We start from the raw sequence: 27,065 nt of genomic DNA, 5'->3' as shown, positions 1-27,065 counted from the left end.
TCACCTTCGATCCAGGCTTGGATCTCTTCTGACACTTTGCATCTTCATGGCAGCAGCACTTCTTCGCCAGCTCCCATTGAAATCGACGACGCGATCCGACACCAAAAGACACCTATGCACCCGGCTTCCCTGGGTGAGGTAACACGAGTACTCCGGTGCTCCCGTGGTTCCTAGCCCTAGAACTTCTTAAGTCCAAAAGGGTTTGGTCCTGACTCCTTTCTAAGTGTCCCTAATCTTTAAAAATCTAACCGCGACTTTCTCCATAGAAGCTAACGGGAGCCCGTGGCTGTGTTCTCACACTGCACACGGCCCCCATGGGTCCCCTGGGTCACTACCTTGGGTGGTTCCTTGGGGTCCCAGCGATTCTACAGGCTCTAGGCCTTGTGTCTATATAATTTGTGGTTCTTATACCACTATTTTAGTATATGGTTTGGCTCGCCCTTAGGGCCTTAAGTGTATTTGTGCTATTTTACTGTGATTATTGAAGTTTAACTTATGTGTTTTGACCTCTAGTCTCATAAAGAGACTAGGAGGGTGTGTTTAGTAATAAATACATATATTTTATATATATACCTGGTGTGGATATCTTTTATTTAGTGACTCAAGAGATTATAGACTGGTAAAACAAGCTGCTTTACATTCCTTCAAGACTTAGCCTGAAGGCTGCTCTCCATAGCTACCACTAGGACAGCTTTCAGTAAAGGTTGTCTTTAACCTCTATCCAATAAGGGGTTATTTGGACTGATACAAGGTGCCCACTAGAACTAGTGGACAGCATATATCAGGCCAAATTCTCACAGGACATCATCGGAATCTCAAAAATTGGGGATCTATGTGACAAGGGAGAGGTGGTTACTTTCGCCACCCTACCAGACTCTTAGCCACTAGATGACAGCTTGTTGGACGGGTAGATGCCAGACAAAGCGATATCTCTGACCTATAAAAAAACTGATCAATAATTCTCCGAACCCTCAGACACCACTCAGGCAACACTGGGAGAGAGACAGACTACTAGAAATAGATGACGAAGAATGGCAGGAGGCAGTTGCATCCCCAAGAGAGGTGGTGATTTTATCTAGGTTCCGTCTTGTGCAGTTGAAAATCCTCAATATGTCACCGGACCAAATCTAGTTAAAATGGGGGAAAGCAGAGGACGGCAACTGTAGACGAAGGTGTGGACTGCTGGGCTCCTTTATGTATATAATATGTGAATGTGAGTATGTCCAATCCTATTGGTTGAAAATACACGATTGCATGAACAGGGTGTTGGGGGCTGCCTTGAGGCCGGAAGCTAAAAGATGCCTATTGAACATATGGGAACCCACCGATCTCAGCAGCAAAGACAAAATCTGGGTCACACTGGGTCAGATGGTGGCCAAACGGAATATTGCACAAATGTGGCGGGCGGGAGAGCCGCCCAAGGTAGCATCTTGGAAAACAGACATGGATTGGTGCATGTTCTGTGAAAAAACGGTATATGTTTCACGTGGGTGCCCCAGAAAGTGGTCTTCCATTTGGAGTAAATGGAACGAATACAGAGGCAATATTTGTGTTCCCCCCCATTGTCCCAGAGCCAGATGATCCGACTATCCTATAGTCATTGTTAACTAACACGAACTATCTATGTACCCTATAACCATGACAACATTTGTTATAAGTTTCTGCCTTACTTATTGTAACCTGTGAAGTCGACTCTTTTAATAAAAAGAATTGTAAAAAAACAAAGGGAGAATACATTTCTGTAAGAAAGGTGGCAGCAATTTATATATACGATTATTGCATAATGTTAGGATGCAAAAATCCTTTGCAGTGTCTGAAACAACAAGACAAAGCTATTCGGGGTACTCCAATAGCTTTATAGAAGGAGGTTTAGAGAGTATTTCCTTGTGCACTATTTGTGTTAATGGTATTTACCTTTTTATCATAGTTTTTTATAGCGCGAACTCGACACAAAGGTATTGGAGCGTTTTACACAGGCATCAGATACATTATACAAGGTCCTATTCACATTGGGGCAGATTTACAAGCCCCCTGTGCCTCTTTGCGCCGCCATTGTGTCACTTTTTTTGACTCAACAGCGGGGCAAACAATGCACCCTATTTACAACGTGACACATCTAGGGAGATGTGTCACGTTGTAAAGCCCTGCGTCACAGTATGCCTGCGTCAGGTATAATGTATGCAGGGGGAGTTCCTGCGCAGGAAAGCCTCGTAAAAGTGACGCAGTGAAATCTACAAGATTCACTGCGTCACTTTTAGGACGCCACTGCGTCAAAACCTTACGCCTGCTTGAAGCGTAAGGAGTGACGCAGTGTAGTGGGAATAGGTCACAAAATGCATTGCTGGAGTCGCGTCATGCTTGCGACACGACTCCAGCAATGCATGACTTTTGCCCCAACAGATGCTCAGAATTTCTGACGCATCTGTCAATCCTTCCGCCATGGTGCGCCGTATTGTAAATACGGCGCATCCATGGTGGCGCAAGCATTTTTTAGGGTGGTGCAAGGAAAGTGACGCATCTTTATAGATGCGTCACTTTCTTGTAAATCTGCCCCATTGTTTAGAATCACAGGTTGGGGGCAGATTTCCAAGCCCCTTGCGTCACTTTTGCGTCACTTTTCCCATGTTAAATCTGACGCAAAAGTGGCGCAAGTGGCTTGTAAATCTGCCCTGGGGAGGTTAGGAGATTTACCTAGAAACACAGGGGGGCAGATTTACAAGCCCCTTGCACCACTTTTGCGTCACTTTCCCATGTTAAAAGTGGCGCAAGGGGCTTGTAAATCTGCTCCAGGATTTTGAGCCCATGCCGGGACTCAAGCCTAGTTCCGCAGTTTCCATGTGATCGGATCTGGCTGTTATGCCATATCCTTCTCCCCGCTCCTGCAGAATGCATGAACATATCAAAATATACGTCGACTGGATTGTAACCGTCAACCCCCATAAAAACGAAGTTTCACTTTTTTCAAACTTCAGAAGTGACTCACCATCAGACTAAAAGTTCGCCGCACACTAAACTCCCACCCCTTGGCCAGCGCTGCACGGTCCTGAAACCCAGGGGCAGCTAGGATCCCGCGAACTCTCTATGCAGCCCGGGCCCGGGACGCATCTCCATGGCAACGGAGGGGACGCACCGCTCTCAACAGCGGTGGCAGCAGAAAACTCAACACTAGCCGGAGAGGACGCGCCGGATGCTTCACTTACTGGATTTCCCTACGGACCCCTGACATACTACTGAGGCTAAAGTAAACTGCCGCCATGACTTCCAAGGGAGAAAAAAAGAAGAAAGATTCGACCGGCCGCCTGTCTTCGGCATTTGGGCAGAACCCCTACAAAGAGTAAGGCTGCGTGGGTTGGGAGCGAACGGCGCGCTTGCAGGGACACAGCACGGGGCTTGTTCGATCCGGCCTGGTCCCCTTGTACCCTTTCAAATGGATTCGCATAATGTTTCATGGGTTGGTAATCGACTCAGAGATCCCTGATCCACCTTGTAAGTTTCTCATATTGAATATTCGCCCTCAGTGAACCAAGAACGAGCCCCATTGGGATGCCATATTGGGAGGGTAAATGTGTTGGGCCACGTCATGAAAAGCTTAGTTTTCTTACTTAAAAGATAAAACCAGAATTAACTGTTGTTTTGGCGTTTGAATAGTTATTTCACAGTAGAGAGGTTTTCTTGAGCTTTTGGAAGGCTCAGTGGACATGTATGACTCACTCTAGTTCTCTTGCCCGATCGGATGGACTGATGTTAATCCCTAATTGGATTTTGATGCCATAGAACCTAACATTGGCGAAGATGTATGGAAGGCACATTTTGAAGCCTTATACTCTAGGGTGGTGGAAGAGGATGGACCAGTGGTTAACACATCAAATCCCCTTGAGCTAACTTCCTTAGACATCCCTCCGATTTCCCTCAAAGAGATAACTGAGGCACTGAGTAGGATAACACCCTCCAAGGCACCAGGGCTAGATAGGATCCCTGGGGACCTCTTCCGTTCCGAGCCAACCATCTGGGCCCCCTATTTGTGGTCTTTGTTCAACAGTCATGGCGATTCCCACTACCTGGGCGGTGGCTGCAGTTATACCAATTTTCAAAAAGGGTTCACCGCTTTTACCTGTGAACTATCGCCCCTTTAGCCTTATTGACGTCACCCAGAAAATATTTGTCCGAGTACTTTTGGGGCGCCTCCAGAGCTGGATGGATGAGCACAATGTTCTCATTCCCCTCCAAGCCGGGTTCAGAGCTAAGATTTCTACAACTGATCAAATTCTTAGGCTACAACTATTATATTGGAAATCAGTGTGCATAGAGGGTGGTAGTCTCTATTTAATATTTGTGGACCTAAAATCTGCCTTCGACCTGGTGCAGAGGGATAAACTTTGGGCAATATTACTGGCCATGGGAGTTCCAGTGTACCTTTGCCATCAGTTGAAACGTTTACATACGGGCTATAATGCCCAAATCAGGTATGGCAAAAATGGAGAATATACAGCCCCCCTACCAGTAGAAAGAAGTGTCCGTCAAGGCTGTGTCCTGGCCCCAACTCTTTTCTGCCTTTTTATCAACGGCCTTGTTGAGTCATTGATAGCTGGCAAGGACACCGATACTCCCAGGTTAGCAAACAGAAAAATACCAGCTATGATGTTCGCTGACGACACCCTCTTGCTTTCGAAATCACCTATGGGAATCCAGAGGGCCCTTGATATTTTTAGTGTCTTCCGCAGAAAGCTGGGTCTGGAGATAAATCTCAAGAAAACTAAGAATATGGTATTTAATGCAACTAAAAGTACCAGGCCAAACCCCCAGTTTGAGAGGGTGTCTATTTTTGAGTACCCCGGGATAACAATCACAGAAAATAAGGACTGGGGTGTGCAAATTAAGAAAACAAGTCTAAAGCTGGCCCAGATAACGGGGGGCCTGATTAAGGTCTATAGCAGTTGTACTCATAAATTTGTTGACCCGGCAGTAGAAATTTATAAAATCCAAGCCTGGGGTGCCGCCCTGTATGGTGGCGAATTATGGGGTCACCACCCATCTGGCTCGTTAGGGACAGCTGAGAACTATTCTAGGCAATTATTGGGTCTTCCCTCCAGCACCGCACTAACACCTCTCCGCATTGGATGTTGGGATTAGATCTATCGCAGACGAAGCCACTTTTAAACCCCTTTTATTTTGGCTACGTCTGTGGAGTACTCCTGAATTAGTTGCATACAGGGATGAGTTGAGAGAAGTCTTGAGCCTACATAAAGCGGATAAATTACCTTGGCTGGCGCACATTAGAAACATCTGTGTGGCCATGGGTAGGGGGAACCTATGGGATTAAGCTGAAGAAACTTGTATTCCGATTCCACGGAAGGTCTTGATTGAAAGCTACAGAGAACTCAAATTTGCCCAGTTATATAGGAGGGCCACATCTGGCCGATTGACCTTAGGATTTCTCGAAGTAAAAGAGCATTATAGCCTAGAAGCTGTTCTAGATGACATTTAGCCGCTCCTGGCCAAGAAATTATATTTGCAATTCAAACATGGGGCTCTTTCGTTGCACACTTTCACAAATAAGTGGGCGGGTTCTTCCAATTTGGGTTGCCCAGCATGCAATAACGCAGAAGAAACGGAAATTCATGTGCTATTTTTTTGTCAAGGCTACAAGAGGGTAAGGACCCGATGGCTGCTCCAGCTATGCAGGAATTTGGGTTCCAGGGATTGTTGTGAGGTATATAGGCTATTGAAATATGATACCCACCTATCCATCGTGTTTTCTATATCACGTTTTTTTATTCTCTATGTGGTGCACCCGTAGGGCCATTTTAAAGGAGAACTTTTAGGAGGGGCTGGTCCACTATTACATTTCATGTAAATAGGGCTCAGTATTTTCTGTATTTTCATCCCAATTGATTCACCCGATGACTTTTTCAAAGATTCCTTTTAATTTTTAAGTGTTGTATAAATTGTGCTATGTACACTTTTACCATTGAACGCTGCTAGATGAGCGCCACCATGACTGCATTAAAAATGATGGCCCAGGGCACTTTTAATGGCCCTTGCACTGTATAGGTTTTTGCATATGCACTTTAAAGGGTGAGGATTAGGAACTAAGCAACATTCAAGATGCTGCTTAAGTAAGCACATGCACTTAATTGAGATAAATACTTATCGGCTGCTCCTCATCATTTAAGTCAGGCACGAGCAATAGTAGATCAACTCAGGATCACTGGAATGGTCCTTCTCCCATTTTGGTATGGCTTGTGCATCTGATTGATTTTGTCTACATTAGCAATGCATATGCTTTTATGCTGTTTGAGCATATCGCAAGTACAGTAATGTAATTCATTAATAGTTTGCTCTATGCACAACAAATGCATTTTATTGTATTACATCTTCCGCTTAATGACATTTTGTTTGCTGTTTGTATATTGCACAAGTTATTCGTGGGTTTTATATTCAAGGGCTAATTTTCGGTTTATTGTGACTGGCGAGAGGATGAGATGATTAAGTCAAGCAACATGTTCACAATTCTCACCATCAATGTGCTATTTGGTGCCTCATGGAGAGTAATAGTTATTTTTTTTTAATTGAACGTATTGTACTGTATTTGTATTGTGCTTTTATGGCATACAGGCCGAAATTAGGTTTTTATGATGATTTTGATGCTCCTTCCTGGACCTGTATCACTGTTAAGTGTTTTAAAATACAATTCATAAAACCCATTTGGTCCCACAAGAACGATAGACAGGGAAGGATCACACCTTACTAGTTTGGTTAATTTTTAGATCGTAAGTCATACAGAAATCGATTACTAATCAAAATCAATTCATCAGAGTGCAAACTCAGTTAGAATACAAATTAATCAAAGATCTCAGTTGAGTTCAGGTAAGAAAATTACAGAATATAATATGAGTGAGCAATCCGGCATGGATTTGCCTTCTAAGGTCAAGTAGAAAGGGCTCCTATTACACCCAGAGTACTTTTTATCAGGATCTCAACAAAGAATTCATACATTCAGTAAAGTTGTACACGGTTCCCACAGAATAAACCAATCACAATTAAGTAGAGTGAAAAAGTATCAAGAGAATACATTTTGAAAGTCTCTTCTAGTTATATATCATTGAGCTTCTGACAGAGACTACTGGCACCAGAACAAATATTCCTACATCTTGTGTGCCTCTGTTAAGACAGCTAGGTGAAACCTTGAAAATGTACAATTCTGCTAAAACAACAATTTAATGTTTTTGTGAAGGTTGTTGACTTGGTTGTGAAAGTCCATGAAAACAGTATTTTACTAAGACATGAACGTTTGGGTGTGTCCACGTGGTACATAACATTGGCAGTAAACGTCACAAGCAAAATAGAGTATGAGACCTACAATTCAATTAGTCAATCAGTCAATCAATCAATCATTATCTTTATTCGGTCTGGTGAAAAAAAGACCAACAAAGTACATAGAAATATTGCACATAGCCGTAATCACTCATAAACATGTAAACATAATCTTACATTAAGAACAGTTTAAAAAAGATATATACTCATAAACAGCTTTAAAATTCCACAGTGCATCAAATAACCATGCTTAAAATATGCAGAGAGTGCTAGGCCACATTGCATATACGATTCTGACATAATTAATGGTATCATAGTTTTTCTAGCCCTAATAGCAGTTTTCAAAAAAGCGCAGACACAGTAAATAGCTTCAGATGAACGTAAAAAAAATAAAAGTGGAAGAGAGCTGGTCTACAACGTTGGTAACCTAGCCTCCATAACAGAGGTGTCAGAAAGTGCTTTTGTGCTAAACTGTGCAATTTGCAAAAGAACATGAAGTGCAATAGGGATTGTGCAAACCGATTGTCGCAGGGACAAGTGAATACTATGTTTCCCTCTGGGTCTAAATTGTTTTTAAAACATAAGGACAAATGTATTAACCCTGCTCTGAAGTGAAAAAGAAGTGACCGCTTCCATCTTGACAAATCCAAGGATAAGTACAGGGGAGATTCCTCTGTGTATAAAAGACTACAATAATTCATGATGGAGGGTTTAGCTAACTCAGTTTTCAATCTTGTGTTTGCACAAAAATCATTAAATAATATATTCACTTCCCCCCTGGCGTGGTTGGGTATACAAATCAGTGAACCAGGTAGATAGACCCAGGGATCAGAGAGTATCCCGTATATAGCTCAACCAAAGTATAGAGTACCCGTTGACCAATGTTAAGCAGTTGAGTACAATATCCTTACAAAGTTTAGTTACTGGGTTTAGCCAAGAGCTAACCCACAATAAAACTGGCGCTAGTTGAATCTAATCTGCTATAACTCCCTGGTTTAATTCAAAGTGAGTAATAAGACTTGAGGTAGATGGTGGTAGACTCAGCAACCGTCGCAAAAAGCGGTTTTCCTCACTCTGCAAAGAAAAACTTTTACTAAAATCCCATACTCCTGCACCATAAAAAGCTGCGCTAATGCACTGCAATAGATATACCTTCAGAGGAGGTAGCACGGTCCCCTTAATATCTGTTCTTATTAAGTTACAGATTGTACTGGTGGTTTTACTTAATGTAAGGCTAGCTTGGGTAAGATGGAAGTTCCACAACCCTGATGAACTCAAATTTATTCCTAGATAACTTAAGTTGTCAGTGCTTGTCAACACATGCCCGTTGAGAGTCATTTTATTTAACCTTAGTTTGCCCAGACCACAAGGCATAATATGTGACTTGGTATAATTAGTTTTTAGTTTCAGATTTTGCATAGACGAAGCAAAGCAGTCACACCTGATGTCTCAGCGCATTTGGAGTGAGGGCTAGCAATACAGCGTCGTCAGCATACAACAGTGCGGGGATTGGGGAACCTGCAATTCTAGGTCTATCTGGATGGGAGGAGATTAAATGAACTGTTAAATCATTAAGGTATAAAATAAATAATAGGGGTGCCAATATACACCCCTGCCTCACACCACTCTTCAATGGAAAATCAGAAAAGAGCTCACCATTGAAGTTTAAGCGGACTCTACCTGAAAGATCTGAATGTAGAGAGTACATAAAGTTTACCAAGGGGGAGGTCCACACCCTGTTTCCGCAGCATTAACCAAAGTTTGGTTCTGTCCTCTGAGTCAAAGGCAGTGAACAGATCCACAAAAGCCAAATAAATAGGGGCATGCCAGGCCTTGGTATATTTAGAGATTACCAGAGCTAGGTTCAATCATTGTTCATTTGACCAAACAGTCATAGATGACTCTTCCGATGACTTTAATGGTGCTGTCGATGACGGAAATAGGTTGATAGCACTTTGGTGACATACGATACCCCCTTTTAAATATAGGAATAATTATTGCAGTGGTCCATGAGGAAGAAATATTAACTGATAAACAGGTATTAAATGTATTAGTGATAAGAGGACCCCATATCTCGGGCATGGTTTTCAGCAGGTCCATAGGTACCCCTGTCAGGGCCTGGCATTTTCCCTCCCTTACTATGATGGATAGCTGAGTCCACTTCCTGCAACGTTAATAAAAGTGGAGGGAAGACCCGCAAACTATTACACAAAACAGCTGCCTTAATTGATCCGTCCTCAATGTAATAGATAGAAGCAGAGTGGGTAACCCAGTCCGCGCCCAAAATGTTATTTTGCAAAAGAGGGTTGACAGGGGAGATCCTTGATCTAATTTGTTTTTACTAAAGTCCAGAAGGTTTTACTATCCTTCTCTCTGGAGGCATGTTCCGAAAGCACCCAGTCATGTATGTATATTTCCCTCTTCCTGTTTGTGAGTACAGTTTTATACTCCATAAGTGCCAGGGAGATTTCAATCCTTATCCTGGGGCATGCATTTAGAACTTTCCTCAGCTTTCGGTTTGCCTAGGAACAGGCCCCATCAAACCATCTCGGGTCCTCGTTCAATGTACACATTGGCTTTAACATGGACTCCCTGGTTGTGCCCATTAGACTTTTGTAGTGTGAAGCCATTGAGTCTTGTTCGCTCTCCGCTAGACAAAGAACGAATATGTCTTGATGTGACTTAAGTATGGCTGCTAATGAGTCTTTGGGCTTTTCCAAACAACAAATTAATTTCAAGTCATCCAAGGATTGTTGTATAATGGAGACAAAATTTCTGTTCCAGGCTAATCACTTAATCAGTAAAAGCATAGAAGCACACAGGGTGTTGTGATCACCCCCAAGTTAAAAAATCAGGGGTTTCAAACATGTAGTCTATGAGAGAGGACCCCCCCTCTAAAGGACATGAACGTGTTGCTTGCTCCCCCTAAGGTTTAGAGTAGATTGACCAAGCCGTGAACAGTAAGGTACTTAGGAAGTTCTGCCTCCTTGCCTCCTGGGTGTTGCAGTGACCTGTGCCCTGGGACCCCTGCTAAGTTTTGCATGAAAATCACCACAGAGGAAAAAGTGAACTTGAAATGCACGGTTATCAGCATTAGTTTGTAGATGTGATATGAAATTAAACAAGCTAATATAATGTATATAACTAGCATTAATAAAATCATTATTGTCAAAAATTATCAAATAAAAAAACAGATTAGTCTTTGGGATGCAAATTGCTAACACTAAAAAGGAGGAAGACCCTGTTTTCACCTGTGATACCACTACCAGAAGACTTAGACTGACCCAAATGGAATAACCCTCAAAACTGGTGCAGCAATAAGCCAGGTCTCCTGCACTAGGATTATATAAAATTTTGAAACAAATGCCGTTCAGTCTTCATTATTAAGCTTCCCTTGAAGGCCAGCCACATTTCAACTAGGGGGCTGATCATGATTGCGGAAGGCCTGTCACCGACAGCCATGCGGTGGCGGTCCTTCCGCAATCACACTGCGATTTTCCCTCCGCCACATTAGGATGGCGGAGGGAATCGCATTCAGATCACGGCGAATGCAAAGATCATCCACCACGGAACCGCCACAGGCAATCGTTGCGATTGCCTCATGGAGCGGTCTGCATTAATGAAATGGTGGCGCTGCCTAGCAGACACCTTCCGCCATATCACGATGCTGTCTCCAGCCTTTCCGTGGCTGGTAAACCACCATTGAAAGGATGGTGGAGATTGATTTTGGGTGCCTGTTGCGGGCCCCCCTTGTGTTGGGGGGAGGTGTGGATGCACTGGGGGTGAACCCACAGTACCCCTCTACATTTCACTGCACCAAGTGGCAGGCACCGTGTGGTGCCTGCCAGGTAGTGCAGTGAAATGGACAACATGCCATTTTAACTTTGCAGCGGTTGCTGCTGTTAGCAGCACCCGCCGCAATGTTAAAATGTAAAATGCGACCGCCATGGTGGCGGTCGCATCCTGATTTGGTGTTTGGGACCGCTGCATGTATTTCGTATGGTTCCGGCCTCCACCACAATGGCGGACAGACTCCAGTCCATTGTAATCGGCCCTTAAGTACAGATAAAGTTCTGTAGTGCTTAGACAAAGTATGGAATGTGTCTGCCGATATCCTTTGATAGGAGGTAACAGTGGGTGTTACTGGTGGCTTATCAACCCTAAGGGGTCTATTAGGATGGCAGTCGGATGGCCGCCGCCGGGCCGGCAGCGGTCATCTGCCTGCAATCGCAACCCAGAGAACCACTGGTCCCAATAGCATGGCGGTGATGACTGCAGCGGTGACATTTCCTGCCCGCCACTTTTCCGCCGGTAGCAGCCCGCACGCTTGCCTGGAGGGTGGAGCAGGATCGCTAAAATTAGGCCGTGCAGAGTCAGGCTCCGCCGGCATGATTATGATGCCGGCGGTAGCCAGCCTTTCCACGGCAGTGGAACCCCCATGGAAAGGCATGTGGAGAATGTCTCCGGGGGCCCATTGCGGGCCTCCAATGGGTTTGGGGGGGTGTGGGTGCACTGCCTCCCTACATGTCCCTGTACCAGGTGGCAGGCACTGTGCAGTGCCTGCCACGCAGTGCAGGGATATGCTGGACATGCATTTTTTAACTTTGCGGCGGTGCTGCTGGCAGCAGCAACTGCCGCAATGTTAAATGCTGCGATCCTACCGCCGTGGTCGGATTTCGACTGCGGAGCATACTAATTGGACCGGCGGTTATGCCGGTGTCCTCGCGGGTGGTGTTTTCCCGCTACCATGGCGGTCAGAGTGATTTTCCGACCGCCATCCTAATAGATCCCTAAGTGTTTTGCAAGCAGTATAAGATGTTGAAACTGCCTCTGGACTGGTAGGTCAATCCAAGTCAGAGAGTGCATCAAATCTGTTAGATGTAGGTACAGAGTACAGAACAGAAGAGAATGCTATGCTGACTATGTCTGGCTGTTTAAAATTGCCTGAGTGCATGTTATCGGCCCATGGGAGATGGCTGGACTTTTGCCCTGTGTGCTGCAATTTGGAGGTAAGTTACGTCGACACTGCCTAAAGTGGGGAAATAAGTCTATAAAAAAAGCCTAGTGGGACCAGAGTGATGAAGGTTCTTGACAGAAAACTCGATCCAACATAAAACAGCAAATGATGTAGCAAATTTGGAGACATAAAATAACCACAATACAATTTCCCAGGAGTTTCGGTGGAGTTGGCCCAATCCATGCACAGCTCCTTACATGCAAGATGTCTCTAGCACGAAAAAATGGAAGGCCTCTGTATCACGCTAGCTAGCAGTGGCGGTGCATCCATTGGGGGCGCTGGGGCGTTGCCCTACTAGCCACATCGTCGTTGGTGCAAGCAAATGAAGCAGTTCTCAAGTTCAACTCCTCTCCACTCTCGCGCTGCTGGGACACGCCCTACGCGGCAATCGGCTGCTGAAGGGGGTGGGGGCGGGGCTGCTGCAGTCAGACTGTCACTGACAGCGGCTTGTAGTTGTAGTGCGCATGTTTGGGTTTGGGCTGGTCATTTGGCTGGTCATTTTTATGACCAGCCCTTACATGCGCACTGTCAGCGACTACTATAGCTTCAATAGGTGAGCGATGAAGCGGGGAACTAAATCATATTTCGATCAATGGAATGTTGTGAAATCACATTTTCCGCTTGCTGTTACGTATTTCGAGAATGTCGGTGAAGCTTTGACCTCTCAGGAAAAGGTTAAGCCGAGCCCGCCATTCTGAGTGACACGTATTTTTGGATGTTAAATTGTTTCTCAATCCACTGTCAGCAGCGGCTATTCTGTGGAAGCATGTCTCAGTGCTAACAGCACCATCTTGTCAGGAAGGGAAAGTGGCGGGTGCGAGCTAGGGTCGAATAAATACCAGGAAAGCTCTAGCCTAGAAGGGGTGTTGTGTCAAGAGAATGTTCCTAATAATCAATTGTGTTTTATTCAACAGACAACACTGCAGTGGCTACATTTTCTTTCTTTTAGTGAATGCACTCGATTTTTCAGCCACTGAAGGATGGAAGGCTAAATTGGCTTTGGCGGGATAGGAACTCATGACTAGCAAATCACAGATAATAGCAGCGAGCGTTTAATTTGCGGAGCCATCTTGTGTAATAACCTTAGTACTAGGTTTTGTATTGCATTGTAATTGTATTTATATAGCGCTTACTACCTCTGACGAGGCGTCAAAGCGCTTTTTCGGCGAGTAGCACGTTACTCCGTGGTAGGGGGTTGGGACCAGATATACAGTTCAGTGCCACTGGTTTAATCAACCAGTTTGTGTTGGATTTTAGGCTATTAACAGTGTTTGTTATGTGATTTCATAAAGTCACCGATTGCAAGATGGAAATGTGCATTGTTTGAATGTGGAGGGGCTTTATTGATGATGACATTAATTTGTGATACGAGGTACGTCCATTCCTATATCTTTCATACCCAATACGATTTTGTTTTACGTGCAAACACGCATTAGGGAAACATATGGTGTAAAGCCCAGGCACCAGGATGCATATTTTAACACGGATTGTTAGCCTTTTAAATCTGGTGTGAGGCAGTCTGAGCTATCTGCATTCTGTAGCCAGGTCACACTGTGACAATGTCCTGCAGTGCAAACACCTAAAGGGATGACTTGGACATTCATCCGCGCAGAGAGCAGTGTATCCAGCAGCTGTGGTCCTGAAGTGTCTTGGTGATTAGCCTGTGGCTAGTTTTGTTCTGCATGCAGTGGCTGCCTTGTGCATCGGCTGTGAAGTCCTGAGTGAGAACTGACCGTCCGTTCTCCACCCTGAGAGAAGAGAAGCCGCGCCATGCTCACAGCGAGGGAGGTACACACCTGCTGTTAATGGACCCCCTCCAGTACCCCGCGCTTCAGGCAATAATCATGTCCAAGACTCAAAATTGGGGTAAAAGGCCACTTTATTGGACAGGTAGGCAACACGATATCTAATTGCATCAGCTCATAATACAAACATATTCCAAACTAACACCCCCCCGCCCCTAAGCAATATCCCCGTACAACTACCACCCCACCTTGTTCGGCCTAATCCTCCTCCCCAAACCCCTAACTCCATCTCCTGCCTAACTCTTGCCTCCAACTTCTCTCCCTTGCTTTCCTCTGTCCGAAGCTATTCCTAATGCCCCCAAACCTTTCCTGCCTGTCTTGATCTCCTCCAACTCTGCCACCAGGAAAAACCCTTACTCAGGCGTTTTTCCTGTCCCCCCCCCCTCCCCCCTAAAACTTATTTTAAATTGGCAACCAAATTGAAAACCATTCCAAAAAGATTCCTGAGCACCACAGCCGCTAAAACTGGTGAAAAGATTTATTTAAAAGATGGAAAAACCAGTTGTACCTGAAAGCACAAAAAACTATACTGTCGCCAAACAGTGAATGACAATTGGTAAACCATTACCAAAGAGAACTACCACCATCAACTAAAGCAGGGCAGCATAAATGCAAAGAAACATGTAGCAATATGAAAATTCGTGAAAAAGATGGGGGGGAGGAGGGGGAGGGGAAAAATGGGGAAAGCGATAAGCGAATTTACTTGTACAAGAAAATTGAAAAAACAAGTCATGCATTGAATAAACTGCAAAATAGACGCTGTCGCTTCAACAGCATAAATCAACACCATGCTTGTAGATTCAAAATCTTCAAAATCATTTCTCTTATATTTAAAATATAAATTTCATTACCGATAAAGGATAGATGTACACCATCATGCCTGAAAAACTGATAGTCTTCTTTGGTTATTTTGTTATGAACAAGCCAATGTATACTACAAAAACGCTGCATTTCGCGGTTGACTTTCTTCCTTGCTCGTTCAATGGCAGTAAATCTGTCCGCCCCTCTCCATATTCTGCGAGGCATCAAGGCAGTTAACACCAATTGTGCATTGGGCCAAGTGTTTAAAAAGAGTTCCAGATCAGTTTTCATTTCAATTAAAAGCCCCAACCCCGACAACTGTACCAAATAGTTTTCCCCCAGGTGCAAAATGACCACTTCTGGCTTATTGTTGGCAGATAACTTGCTCATCAAAGGTAAAAACTACTCCCATCTCATGCCACTCTTTCCCCACCAGGACAAAAGCACTTATTCGGAAGAAAAACCCAAATTCTTCCCGAAATGCTGTTTTTCTGCTTGTTTGGCTGCCCATTTGATGAACGAATGACCAACCATCCAGACTTTGTGTTGATGCTTTGCCGAGTTTGTTACCAAACCTAAAAAGAGAAAAACAATTAATATTCCCCAACATTAACTGTCCTGATCCAACTTTCTAATATAACGCAAGCAACAATCCGATGACCAACGTCCCAATTTTTTAACATCATTAATAGCAAATACCCATCGTACTGCCTCCGATGCTGCCCCAATACGAAAGGAATGGGTACCAAACGTAGTTGGATCCTTACCCAGTCTCAATAATGCCTTTCGCAAAACGGACAACATCTGAAAGGCAGTTAGCTGTGACCCATTCTGATGCCTAAAAATAAAATTTGTAGTTGCACTTCCAACCGACAAAAAATCTAACCATGCTTGGACGGGGCATAATAAACCGCCAACAGCCTGCAATATCACTTTAGCACCTTTTCCCATTTGATCTGTTTTTGAGTGCTGAAGAAAAATTTCTATACTTGAATGTATCAAGGATATGTTTTCTTTTGTTATGTCGTTGTTAAATGCATTTCCCAACAACTCAGAGACTCTAAAAGCACAGAAAAAGAGCCAAATTATGCACAATTTAAATAATCGAAATTCAAATACAGAAAAACAAACTTCTTGATGCTCAGTAACTATTCTATGTAACAATTGTAGGGATATAGGTTCTCTCTTGTATGAACCTCTCTTTTTTGTCTTAGCCCAGCCCTGAAGAATTCTTCTTCCCATCTCGCCTGCGGACGGCTCGTAGCCCCAGAAAATTTTCCCATAAAATGATATACCGGCTAACTTACCGGCTATGGTGGTGGAAGAAATGCCCTTATTGATGTTAAGCATAATGAACTGCGCCACATCCCTTCGTCGTTGTTCTAAACCCTACCAATCAAAACTTCTAAATGCAGCACCTGAGTCTAGAAACTCCAGCCAAGCTCTTCTGTAAGCCAGTTTTGTACTTTTTGCTAAAGAGTGCTCGATGAGACGGTACATATTCATATCACCAGATTCCATATCTCGCTGGGTATCTGAGTCTTCCGTATGTCTGCTCCTGGCGCAAGCCACGGAATCTCTCCCACTGAAATCGAGATAGGGCATCCGCGATGTTATTTGTGATACCAGAAATGTGCCTTACCTTGAAAATAATGTTAAACTTAAGACAGCCTAACATGAAAATCTGTAACAATTTCAACAACTGCTTATCTTTAGGTTTTTGACCGTTGATCAAATCAACTACTGTTTTGTTGTCTACGTTGAATAAGACTGTCCTGTTGGCCAATTTTGTTCCCCAAACAGCTAGAGCCACTATTAAAGGAAAGAATTGAAAGAACGCTATGCTTTTCTTTTCTGCGGCCCAACTGGCCGGCCATCTTTCCGCGCACCACTTTCCCTCCCAGAAAAGGCCAAAACCAGTAGCCCCAGAAGCATCAGAAAAGAGTTGCATTTGCCAGACAAAATCTTCATCTAGGGACCAGTGTGTTATGCCATTAAATTCTGACAAGAAAGTAGACCAAACCTCAAAATCTGCTCACATTTGAGCCGTTATTCTAACTCTGTGGTGAGGAAGCTTTAGACCTGACATAGAGAAACCCAAACGCCTGCAAAAAGATCTGCCTGCACGAATGACCTTGCATGCAAAATTTAGATGGCCTAATAAGCATTGGGCTTCCAACAATGTTAGCTTCACAGCCGAGCGAGCGTGCTCCAAAAGTTTAGTTATTTCATGAATCTTGAATCTTTTTCTGAGGTAATCTGGCCTGCATTTTAGTGGTATCAATTTCAATGCCTAAGTATGTAAGGCAACAAGAGGGACCTTCTGTCTTATCCTCCGCTAGAGGCACCCCCAAATCTCGAGCCAAACCTTTAAAATCCTGTATAGCTTTTTTGCATTGCTGAGAATTGGCTGTGCCTATGAACAAAAAATTGTCTAGGTAATGTGTTACCTCAGTATGTCCTGTGCTAAATGAAAAACACCACTGAAGAAAGGAGCTGAAGGCTTTGAATAATCTGCATGATATGGCGCAACCCATAGGAAGGGATTTATCTTCAAAAAAGATTCCAAGCAAGGAAAAATCAGAGGGATGTACTGGCAGTAATCTAAAAGCGGATTTGATATCGCATTTTGCTAACTCAGAATTCTCCCCTGACTTCCTTATCATCTTGAAGGCTGAATCTATTGATGAAAATTGCACCATTGCATCATCCCTGGATATAAAATCATTAATTGAGCCACCTAAAGCCCACGAAAGATGCTGTATCATCCTGAACTCTCCAGCGGCCTTTTTAGGAACCACGCCTAGGGGTGACACAATGAGATTATCCAATGGCCATGAGTCAAAAGGCCTTGCCATCCTTTCCTCCCGGACTTCAGTCATCAGTTTCTCCCTTACTACCTGTGGGAAAGCATTGACAGATTTTAAATTCATAGCAAATCGGCGACAACGAGGACCCTGATAACCTAATTTGAAACCCGCCTTAAAGCCCCATGCTAACAAAGCCTCCTCTTGAGAATTGGGGTAAAATCGTAGCCATTTACATAGATTGTCCACTTCGATTGGCGTAGAAGCCCTTGTTTCCAGACTGAAACATGAGGCCTCTGCCTCTGTTTGGAAAACTACTTCCCCAATTTGTCTGTTCCCCGAAACACTGTAAGACTGCATGCCTACCTCCGCACTTTGAGCACTTGTGCTTATACTTGCAGGGGTTCTTTGCACAGTACCCTTTGTTAAAGTTCCAGCATGCCCCAGCTATGACTGTCTGCTGTTTGTTCCAACTACCCCCCCCCCCCCACCCCCCCAGGGTGGGTCTATTCTGAAAGGGCCAATAAGGAACAGCTAAACCGCTAGCAGTGTGCATGGACGGAGGGGGCCGCTGAGGATACATCCATTGTACCCAAAGCTCATTATCAACCTCCCCCCATGGTTTATCCGGCATCAAAACTAATCTTGCCCTAAATTCTTCATCGTAGTGCAGCCACGAATATCCCCCAAATTCTGAAGCTGCCTTCCGAATTGTGTCTGAGTATTTAAAAAGTGACACCGATCTATCAGGAAATTTTTCGCAGTATACACTGGCGAAAATAAGAAAAGCGGAAGTCCATGTGTCTATCTTCGTGGGTACCCTTGGTCTTCTTGACAACTCCCATGCTTCTTCCTTTGAACCCTCCTTCGCTTGAATTTCGCTGTGAAGAAGCTTAAAAACATCGATAACATCCCCCCTCCATATCTTATCCTTAGTAGACTTATTTAAATGTGTACCCAGGGGCATAGAAAAACCCATATACGGTAGGCGTCCAAATTTTGATGTAGCTTTGTCTTCTGACTCTGTTTTTTGTGTATCATCTGAACTTACTGTATTTTTGGGTTTGTCAATCGAATAATTCACCTCGTCGCAGACTTGTATATTCTTGTCTAAATTGATTGAATTATTGTGCTCAATATCAGTACCCACTCCATTATCGACCCGTATACGCTTTGTAGGTAAAAGCGCATGCACCTCACCTGATTGAAATTGAACATGCTCTTCGTCCACCGATCTGCTCTTTGCTCCCTTGTGATGCCTTGAACCGGATCCACACTGGGTGCCCTCGCTTATTTTATTCTGCGAAAAATAAAATCTGGACAAATCTTTAGTACAACCCCCTCCCCTTTCTTCCCCGAAACGTTTTGATGACCTTCCCATAAATTTTCCACTTCCAATATTTCCCCTTCCTCCAAAGAATCATTGTCATCCATAAGTTGTTCAGAAACTACCACCCCTTTCCCACTTATATTAACACCCCTACCACTACAACTTGGCTGCACCCCATCACCTATACCCCATCAAACTCCCTCCAGTTTACAGCTTTTTTTAAATATGCAGCTCTTGTGTCGTCCAGCGGCGTGGGAATTTTTTAAAAAAAATCCCCCTCCTCCGTATTTCTGACGTTGCAGGACGCTGGAAGCCTGATATTAGCGTCTCTACTGCCCTTTCTTGCGTCTGGCAGAGATTTGCCCACGTTGGGCTGCGAGCCGCTTGAACTCGCAGCTAATGAGGATCCCTTGTGACTGAGTTTCAATAACCTATCTTTGTCCTTTATTTCCTGTGGAATCCAAACCCATTGCCCCAGTTGTTCAGTCTGTGGAGCGTTAACAAATCGTGTGGTTTCACTCATACTGTGAAACTCTGACTGAAAAGGGGCAATCCTCTCTTTGGTAAAAGTCACGGCAGGCTCTTCTACATTAATACCCAGCATTTTAGGCAATGAGGGAGAAAATACTTGCTCTACATGAGACTTATGCCTTCCCAGGATGGTGTCACCTTGATCACTGGCAATAATAGGCAATAAATCCCTGTCCTGCAAGCTCAATTTCGACATTTATCTTGCTGCCTGATGTTTTTTGTAACAATACAAATGTCTTTATTTTGTTTATTCATTGTCTCCTTTAAAACAGGCCTATTCTTATTTTGGCCACTTGGTGGAGCCCCTGCAACATTCTCTGCCGCTAGAGAGCCCTTCGTTTGTACTACGGCTCATCTTTTAACTATTCTTTTACCCAAATTAGATCCTGTAGACAGTGCGCGCGTGCGCACCCGGCCCCTTCCCTTCCTCAATACCACATCGGTGGCAGGGGCAGACGATGACCTGGAAGGTGGCTGGGGAATTGGAGGTGAGTTCTCCTTAAACGCGCTCATAGAGCTGCCCGCAAGCTCGGGGGAACCCTCACTAGAAATACAGGCTGCGACAGCGGTGGAAACGCCCTTTGAAGCCTGCCGCCCCCGCTGTTCCAACCCGACCCACGCCTCATTAAGCACGCCGGAGATTAGTATATCCTCCCTCCCCGCCTCGTACAATATCCTTAACGGAAGCGGCGGATTCCATTATCCTAATATTCGTAAATTATTTTATTCAAAAGCGCCTTATAATAAACACGGCGAGAACACAAAATGTGTTACCCTACCTCAAGTATTCAAGCTAGGCGCACCACATGGAACGTTCGTCACACGAGGCTCGCGCTAGGAAAACGGACCAATCGCGATTGCCTAATCGTCCAAAGGGCCATACCATATGCCCGAAGCTACCCAGGGGTGCACACTCTGCGAGTGGCACCCCCAGGAACCCTCATTCCCGGCGCTGCCTGGTGCAGGGCTGGCTGCACGGGGGGCCCGCAGGTTCTAAGCCAGCAGGGGCAGCGAGGGCAGGCTAAGGGCCCCCGATTTCAATAATACAGAACCCGTACATGGCAGATAAGTATTTTAGGTTCGTAAGCTTGGACCTGGCCATGATTTGATTATTCTTGTTCAACTAAAAGCCACACACCTGGATTAAATCTTGGCCTGGATTGTGTTAATGGATTTGGTTCTATTAAGGTTGTCTTCTTCTGAATGTGCAGCTTTATTCTTCATTATTCCTGAATGTAGTACTTTGTTTTTTAATCCTAGGAATGGCAGTCTCTCATTTGGTGATTGGTCATATCTTCTTTATTGAACCATTTCATCTTGTGCGAAGGAGTATTTTCTGATCTCTTGTCTACTTTAAATCATGTCATGTTCGTGCTATTTTTGTCCTTTTGTATTCTGTTACACTGCTGAATTACAAAGTAGACTTGGTACTTTGGAGATAGTGTGTGTTGGCCCAGCTCTGCATGGGCTGCCTTACAGTAGTCAGCTAGAGAGGGATATCATAATGGCATATATATATTTTTTTTATTATATAAACCTGTTCTCCGTCTCTATACAGACATTTCTAATCATTTTCCTATCCTGGCACCGATCTCCCTGCCAACCCATTTTACTTGCGAATAAGTTTTGCCCTGGCATCATTGTTATTCGGTATCTTTGTTGCGACAGTTTGTGCTGTAGCATCGAATAATTTTCTGTTTTCTGCACACGCAGTTCTTCCTTTAAATGTGCCCTCCCATCTCATCTCGCAGAATATTCCTTATCATTGTTTACCTCTTTTTTGCTCAGTGCCTTATTTTCCTTCAGGAACTCTTTTTTTAAAAGGGCTAAAGGGAGACTTGCTCAGCAGGTTTTTAGTAGAATAAAGTTGGTGCCACTTTGTTGGAGATAGAGGAACTTGAAAAAATAGAAAATTTCAAATAGGTGTGTTTAAAATTGATCTTTTTAGAGAGGTGCATTGTCAGACTGATCCCCTGTCTATTGTTCAGATTTATGTTCACCTTGATTCAAAACTGTCTGGGTCGTTTTGTTGACATGTGCACCACGCATGTATGCACCTAAAAGAGGACGCAGGCGCTTTTTTCTTCTTTCCAGCACAAATAACACCTGATGTCCTTTCAGCTGGTGGCCGTTTGCAGTGTTCAGGTGTTAAACTGCTACTAGTGAGGTGTAATTTTGTCCTGCCCGTATTTCTAGGTACAGAAATGACAATCCTAATACAAACTGCTGGTCTCCCCCATTAGTACAAGAAGGAGAGCATATTTTTCCAAAGTTAATGCTGCATGCAGTGCAAGACACTGGGCAAGCATACATTTTAAACGGCTAAAGTTGTCATGCAGAACAATTTACATATTACAGTAACTGTTGAACAAATTAATGCAAGAAGATACAGGGCAGTTTTTAATGTGTTTAATATTTCAAGGCTATACGTTCCCATTGCTTAATAAGCCTTGCTTTATCGCTGCAGTCATTTGCTTTAACATGCACCATTTCCAATCTTTTTTAAATTTCTTTCTCAGGAGAGGGACTCTAGACCCCAGGTTTGTCCATTGAACTTGTTCACATCGCTAACTAGTGTTTTCTATTGGAAAGGGTGGAGCTAAAGCAGTCTTGCTTAATACCCTAGCCCTCTTCAGAAGTCAGACTTGCTTGGCAACCCAGAAATTCTCTGAAATAATGTATGAGTTTTCTTTTATGAATGCCTAGAAGAACTGAATTTTTAATCCTTTTATCACAGAAATAATGCTGAAAATCACTCCATTTCTTCACGGGGGAGAACCCCCCCAGAACCCCTCTTACAGCTGTCGGGCCCGCTTGCTACGCTCGCTCGCATACGCTCATCCGGTCTGCATACGCCTCACCAGTTTAAAATTCCACCAGCCACCACTGCTAGCTAGCCAATCTAAGGTTTTATAAAGAGGTGATCGTACATTTCGCGCTGGTCAGAATTTAAAGGGGGTACCCCTATCATGACAGCCAAGTACGGGCATGCAGCTGGAGGAAGATTAATAACTGGTAGTTCTGTCAGTATCTGTGGCTGTGCTGGTATAGCTTTACTCACTGTTTCCCTCAAGGTAGTAGAAAAATTAGGAGTTAAATTAGGCAAATGAACAACTTTCTGCCTAGTTTAAATATTTTTGGTACATAAGTGATCTGTGTGGGTTGTATGTGATGATGGATTGCTGGAAGCAAGCGGTGCTTGTGTTGATGAAATAAGCTCTGCCAAGGATTCTTCATGTACATAATGTGCAACACGCTGATTCACTGATAGAATATAGACTCCCAAAATATCCCCATACACAAATATCGAGTTATAAAAATCAACGTAAAAAATATCGACATCCTATATTTATAATGGTAAGTACAAAAATACCGGGGGGAAAATATCGATGTAATAAATATAGTTGTACAACTATCGATTTTAATATATGTATAAAAAATAATATTAAATATATTAAATAATAAAATTAACTTGTAAAAAATAAATTAGATTTAATATACATTTTAACAAATATAACAACTAAGGGGCCGATTCCGGGTCGGAAGGGCACCGAATGCGATCCGGCCGGAAAAACTACGAGCCATACGCATCTTTTCCACCCGACTCGTACAGCTGTATGAGCGAGACAGTACGATGCGAGCTACATGAAAATCACCGACCGAGTCGTTTCTGGGTCCGCACCGCTCCGCACGTCTCGGTCGTAAGCTAACCGTGGCATGCAATGGATGCGATTCACGACCGAGCCAGTACGATGCACGCGTCGGACAGCCTGTGCGAGCCGGAGTGTCCGGCTCGCAAATTGTCCGGGTGGTTGCCTTTGGGGGTCCGCGTCGGACCCCCTGTCACCCGCAGCCCTACGACTCGGACAGGACGATGCGGATGGCACCGACGCGTACCCACTGTAGGGGGCGCACTTGTCCGTGAAGTACCCATTCAGTCAATGGGAGCCCATGTCCGCGTCGTACGACCGGCTCCCATTGACTTCTATGGGAGTCCGACCAAACCGAGTCTGGCAGCATACGGCTGCATCGTACTCGCTCGGTCGGACTGCAGAACTCCGGCTTGGTTGGAAAACACTCCGTATCCGGCTCGGTTGGAGTGCTTTCCGACCCGGATCGGAATCGGCCCCTCTATGTAATTTAAATAATTTAAATATACGCATATAAAATGTAATATATATTCACTTTAAAACAATTAATAAACTATTATTTTAATTTATTTTATAATTTAAATATAAACATTTACAAATATCTATCTATCTATCTATCTATCTATCTATCTATCTATCTATCTATCTATCTATCTATCTGTCTATATACATATATACACACATACCAATAACATAAAATCTAATTAAAAAAAATAATATTATAAATTAAAACATTAAACTATTTAAAAGTCTTTAAGCTTAAATTTTCCACTTCAGTTAGTGCAACAGTAGGTAAAGTGTTGGATAGCAGAGGGGTAAAATTACTATTCTCACTCCAGTGAGTGCAACAGTAGGGAAAGTGTTGGATAGCGGAGTGGTAAAAATTACTATGCCCACTCCAGTTAGTGCAACAGTAGGGAAAGAGTTGGATAGCGAAGGACTAAAAATGAATATTCCCACTACACTGAGTGCAACAGTAGGGAATGTGTTGGATCACGGAAGGGTAACAATTTGTTTTCCCACCCCAGTGAGTACAACAGTAGGGAAAGTGTTGGATGGCAGAGGGGGAAAATTGACTATTCCCACTCCTGATAGTGCAACAGTAGGGAAAGTGTTGGATAGCTGAGGAATCAAAATGACTATTCCCACTCCAGTGAGTGCAACAGTAGGGAAAGCGTTGGATAGTGGATGGGTAAAAATAACTATTTCCACTTAAGTGAGTGCAACAGAAGGGAAAGTGTTGGATAGCGGAGGGGTAGAAAATACTATTCCCACTCCAGTTAGTGCAACACTAGGGAAAGTGTTGGATAGGGGAGGGGTAAAAATGAATATTCCCACCCCAGTCAGTTCAAAATTAAAAACAAACAAAATATCACCAACACATAATATTAAAAATAAAATAAAATGCAAAACATATCAAAATATTTTAAAAATATGACAAATACCTAGAAATATAATATCAAATACATTTAAAAATAATTTACAAATAACTCTTTTTGATTAGAAATTATTTTAAAACAAAAACATTAATTATTAAATAAATGTAATCTTTTTTATTTCCTACCCTATAACACAGCTCAATTCACAACACACATCTACATTAAAAAAATTACCTCCATAATTAACATAATTAACTATCAATTAAAGAAATGTTATAAATTAAAAAACAAATTAAAACAGATTTACTCCCAAACGTTACCCCTATAAAACCAAAACTAACACACAAAAAAATAAACAATTACCCAAATGAATTATCAATTGAGGAATTAATATTAATGATCAACTATGTATTAATTAATTAAACATAAATTACTTTCCACCCTCTACCCCTATATATCCCACAATTTCCATAATTAATTTTACAATAATAAATTACTACCAGTTAACAACTACTCAATAATTAATTACAAATAAATTGCTTCCTTCCCTTTACCACTATAAACCCCACAACTCACATCTAAAATTAATTATACAATTGCCATATTTAAGTTTTAAATGATTAATTAGCATTAATTAACAAATAATTACCCATTAATTAAAAATAAATTACTTCCCACATTTACCTCTATAAGCCCCACAACCCTCTCCTAAAAAAATGACACAATTAACATAATTAAATGCCAATTAATTAATAATAATTAACAACCAATTAATAATTGCTTAATATTAAATTACTTCCTACAATTAGCACTACAAAATCCAAATGAAATAGATATATAAATACATTAAAAAAAATCATTAATTTATTAGAATTAAATTACTTCCAACCCTTAATCCCTATAAACCACACAACCTTCTCCTTAAAACCCTCACAATTACCATAATTAATTACCAATTAATGAATATTAATTAACAACCAATTAATAATTAATAATACATTACTTCCCACAATTAACACTATAAAATCTAAATTAAATAAATATTACTAAATAAAAAATAATCATTAGTTTATTATAATTAAATACTTCCCTCCCTATTTCCCTATAAACCCACAACCCGCTACAGAACTAAAAAATGCTAATTGTAATTAAAATAAAATTGATAACTACTGAGAATTTAACACATATATTAAAAACCGAAAACAATAATTATACAAAAAAAGATCACATACATTTAAATTACATACTAAAATACATAACACTAATTAAAAAATTGATATTTAAAACAACTATATTTCTGCAAACGATATTAATGACTTCGTTATTTTTAAAAACGATAATTCTCACCTTAAAGTCGATATTTTTACCACGATATTCTTGCTGTAGATATTTCTGTAAGTGAGGTCTCTAGTCACGAAAGCCCTAACACCGGGATGGATTACCAAGAATGAATCAGAACTCCTGATGAGCGACAACCCCCGTATCCCTTACTTCTACACCTTACCAAAAATTCACAAGGGTACCCTACCACCATTAGGGAGGCCTATTGTGTCAGGGATCGGATCAGGGTTGGAACCCCTGTCGAGGTTTTGCGACCACTTCCTCAAGACACTTGAGATGTCCTCAACATCATAGAAATACAGAACAGAGAGGGCCCCCATCTGGATGCTTTAATAATCCTAGATGTGGAGGCCCTCTACACTAGCATTCCACAACTGGCCACTTTGGAGGTAGTAGAGGAAACAATACGCTCTACTGAATGGGTCGCCCCGACACGTATTTCATTCATTATGGAATGTGCTCATATCGCACTGACTAAAAACTACTTTCAATTTGAGGACCTTATTTACCACCAAACACAAGGGACTTCCATGGGTAGCACGTTCGCCCCCAGTCTGGCATGCCTCTACATGTCGGACTTTGAGGCAAAGCACATTCTATCTGCCAATAACATGTACAAGGACCATGTCGTGCTCTGGTGATGCTACATTGACGACATCCTAGTCTTTTGGAAAGGAGACCTGGAAATAATACCTCTATTTGTCTCATGGATCAATAGTTTGAATCCCTTTCTACGCTTTACTGCAAACACCTCTGAACAAGAAATACCATTCCTTGATCTCTTAATAATTCGCACTGCCACAGGATTGGAAACTAGGACTCACAAAAAACCCACAGATAGTCATAGTCCGCTACTTTTTAGTAGCTTCCATCCCAAGACACTATGCAAAAACTTGCCTTATGGTCAATACTTAAGACTGAGACGCAATTGCAGCAAGCTGGAAGATTTCAAAACACAGGCTTCTGAGTTGACATCCCACCTAGTGAGACGGGAATATCCAAAGAAAACCATACAAACTGGAAGCAAAAGGGCACGAAATACAAACAGGGATATACTCCTAGAGACGAGAGAGAAAGCTGACACTAAACT

General features: G+C 42.7%; 1 protein-coding gene across 2 annotated transcripts in view; it reads left to right on the top strand.

Moving 5' to 3' along the window:
- Window positions 1–3,152: 3,152 nt before the first annotated feature.
- Window positions 3,153–27,065, top strand: part of ADGB (androglobin) — a 1,188,702-nt gene continuing 1,164,789 nt past the window's right edge. Inside the window, exon 1 of one of the 2 annotated variants that reach the window (XM_085611585.1) lies at window positions 3,153–3,334. In XM_085611585.1, coding sequence (XP_085467711.1) covers window positions 3,255–3,334 — 80 coding nt within the window. In that variant the 5' untranslated portion in view covers window positions 3,153–3,254. Of the gene's footprint in view, window positions 3,335–3,354; window positions 3,487–27,065 lie in introns of those variants that run through there. The other variant, XM_085611586.1, reaches the window with a different exon arrangement.

The sequence above is a fragment of the Triturus cristatus genome, chromosome 6 (genome assembly GCF_964204655.1).
Source record: "Triturus cristatus chromosome 6, aTriCri1.1, whole genome shotgun sequence".
NCBI classification, from domain to species: domain Eukaryota; kingdom Metazoa; phylum Chordata; class Amphibia; order Caudata; family Salamandridae; genus Triturus; species Triturus cristatus.
The sequence above is the reverse complement of the archived record's forward strand: the minus strand, read 5'-3'. Positions and strand labels throughout refer to the sequence as shown.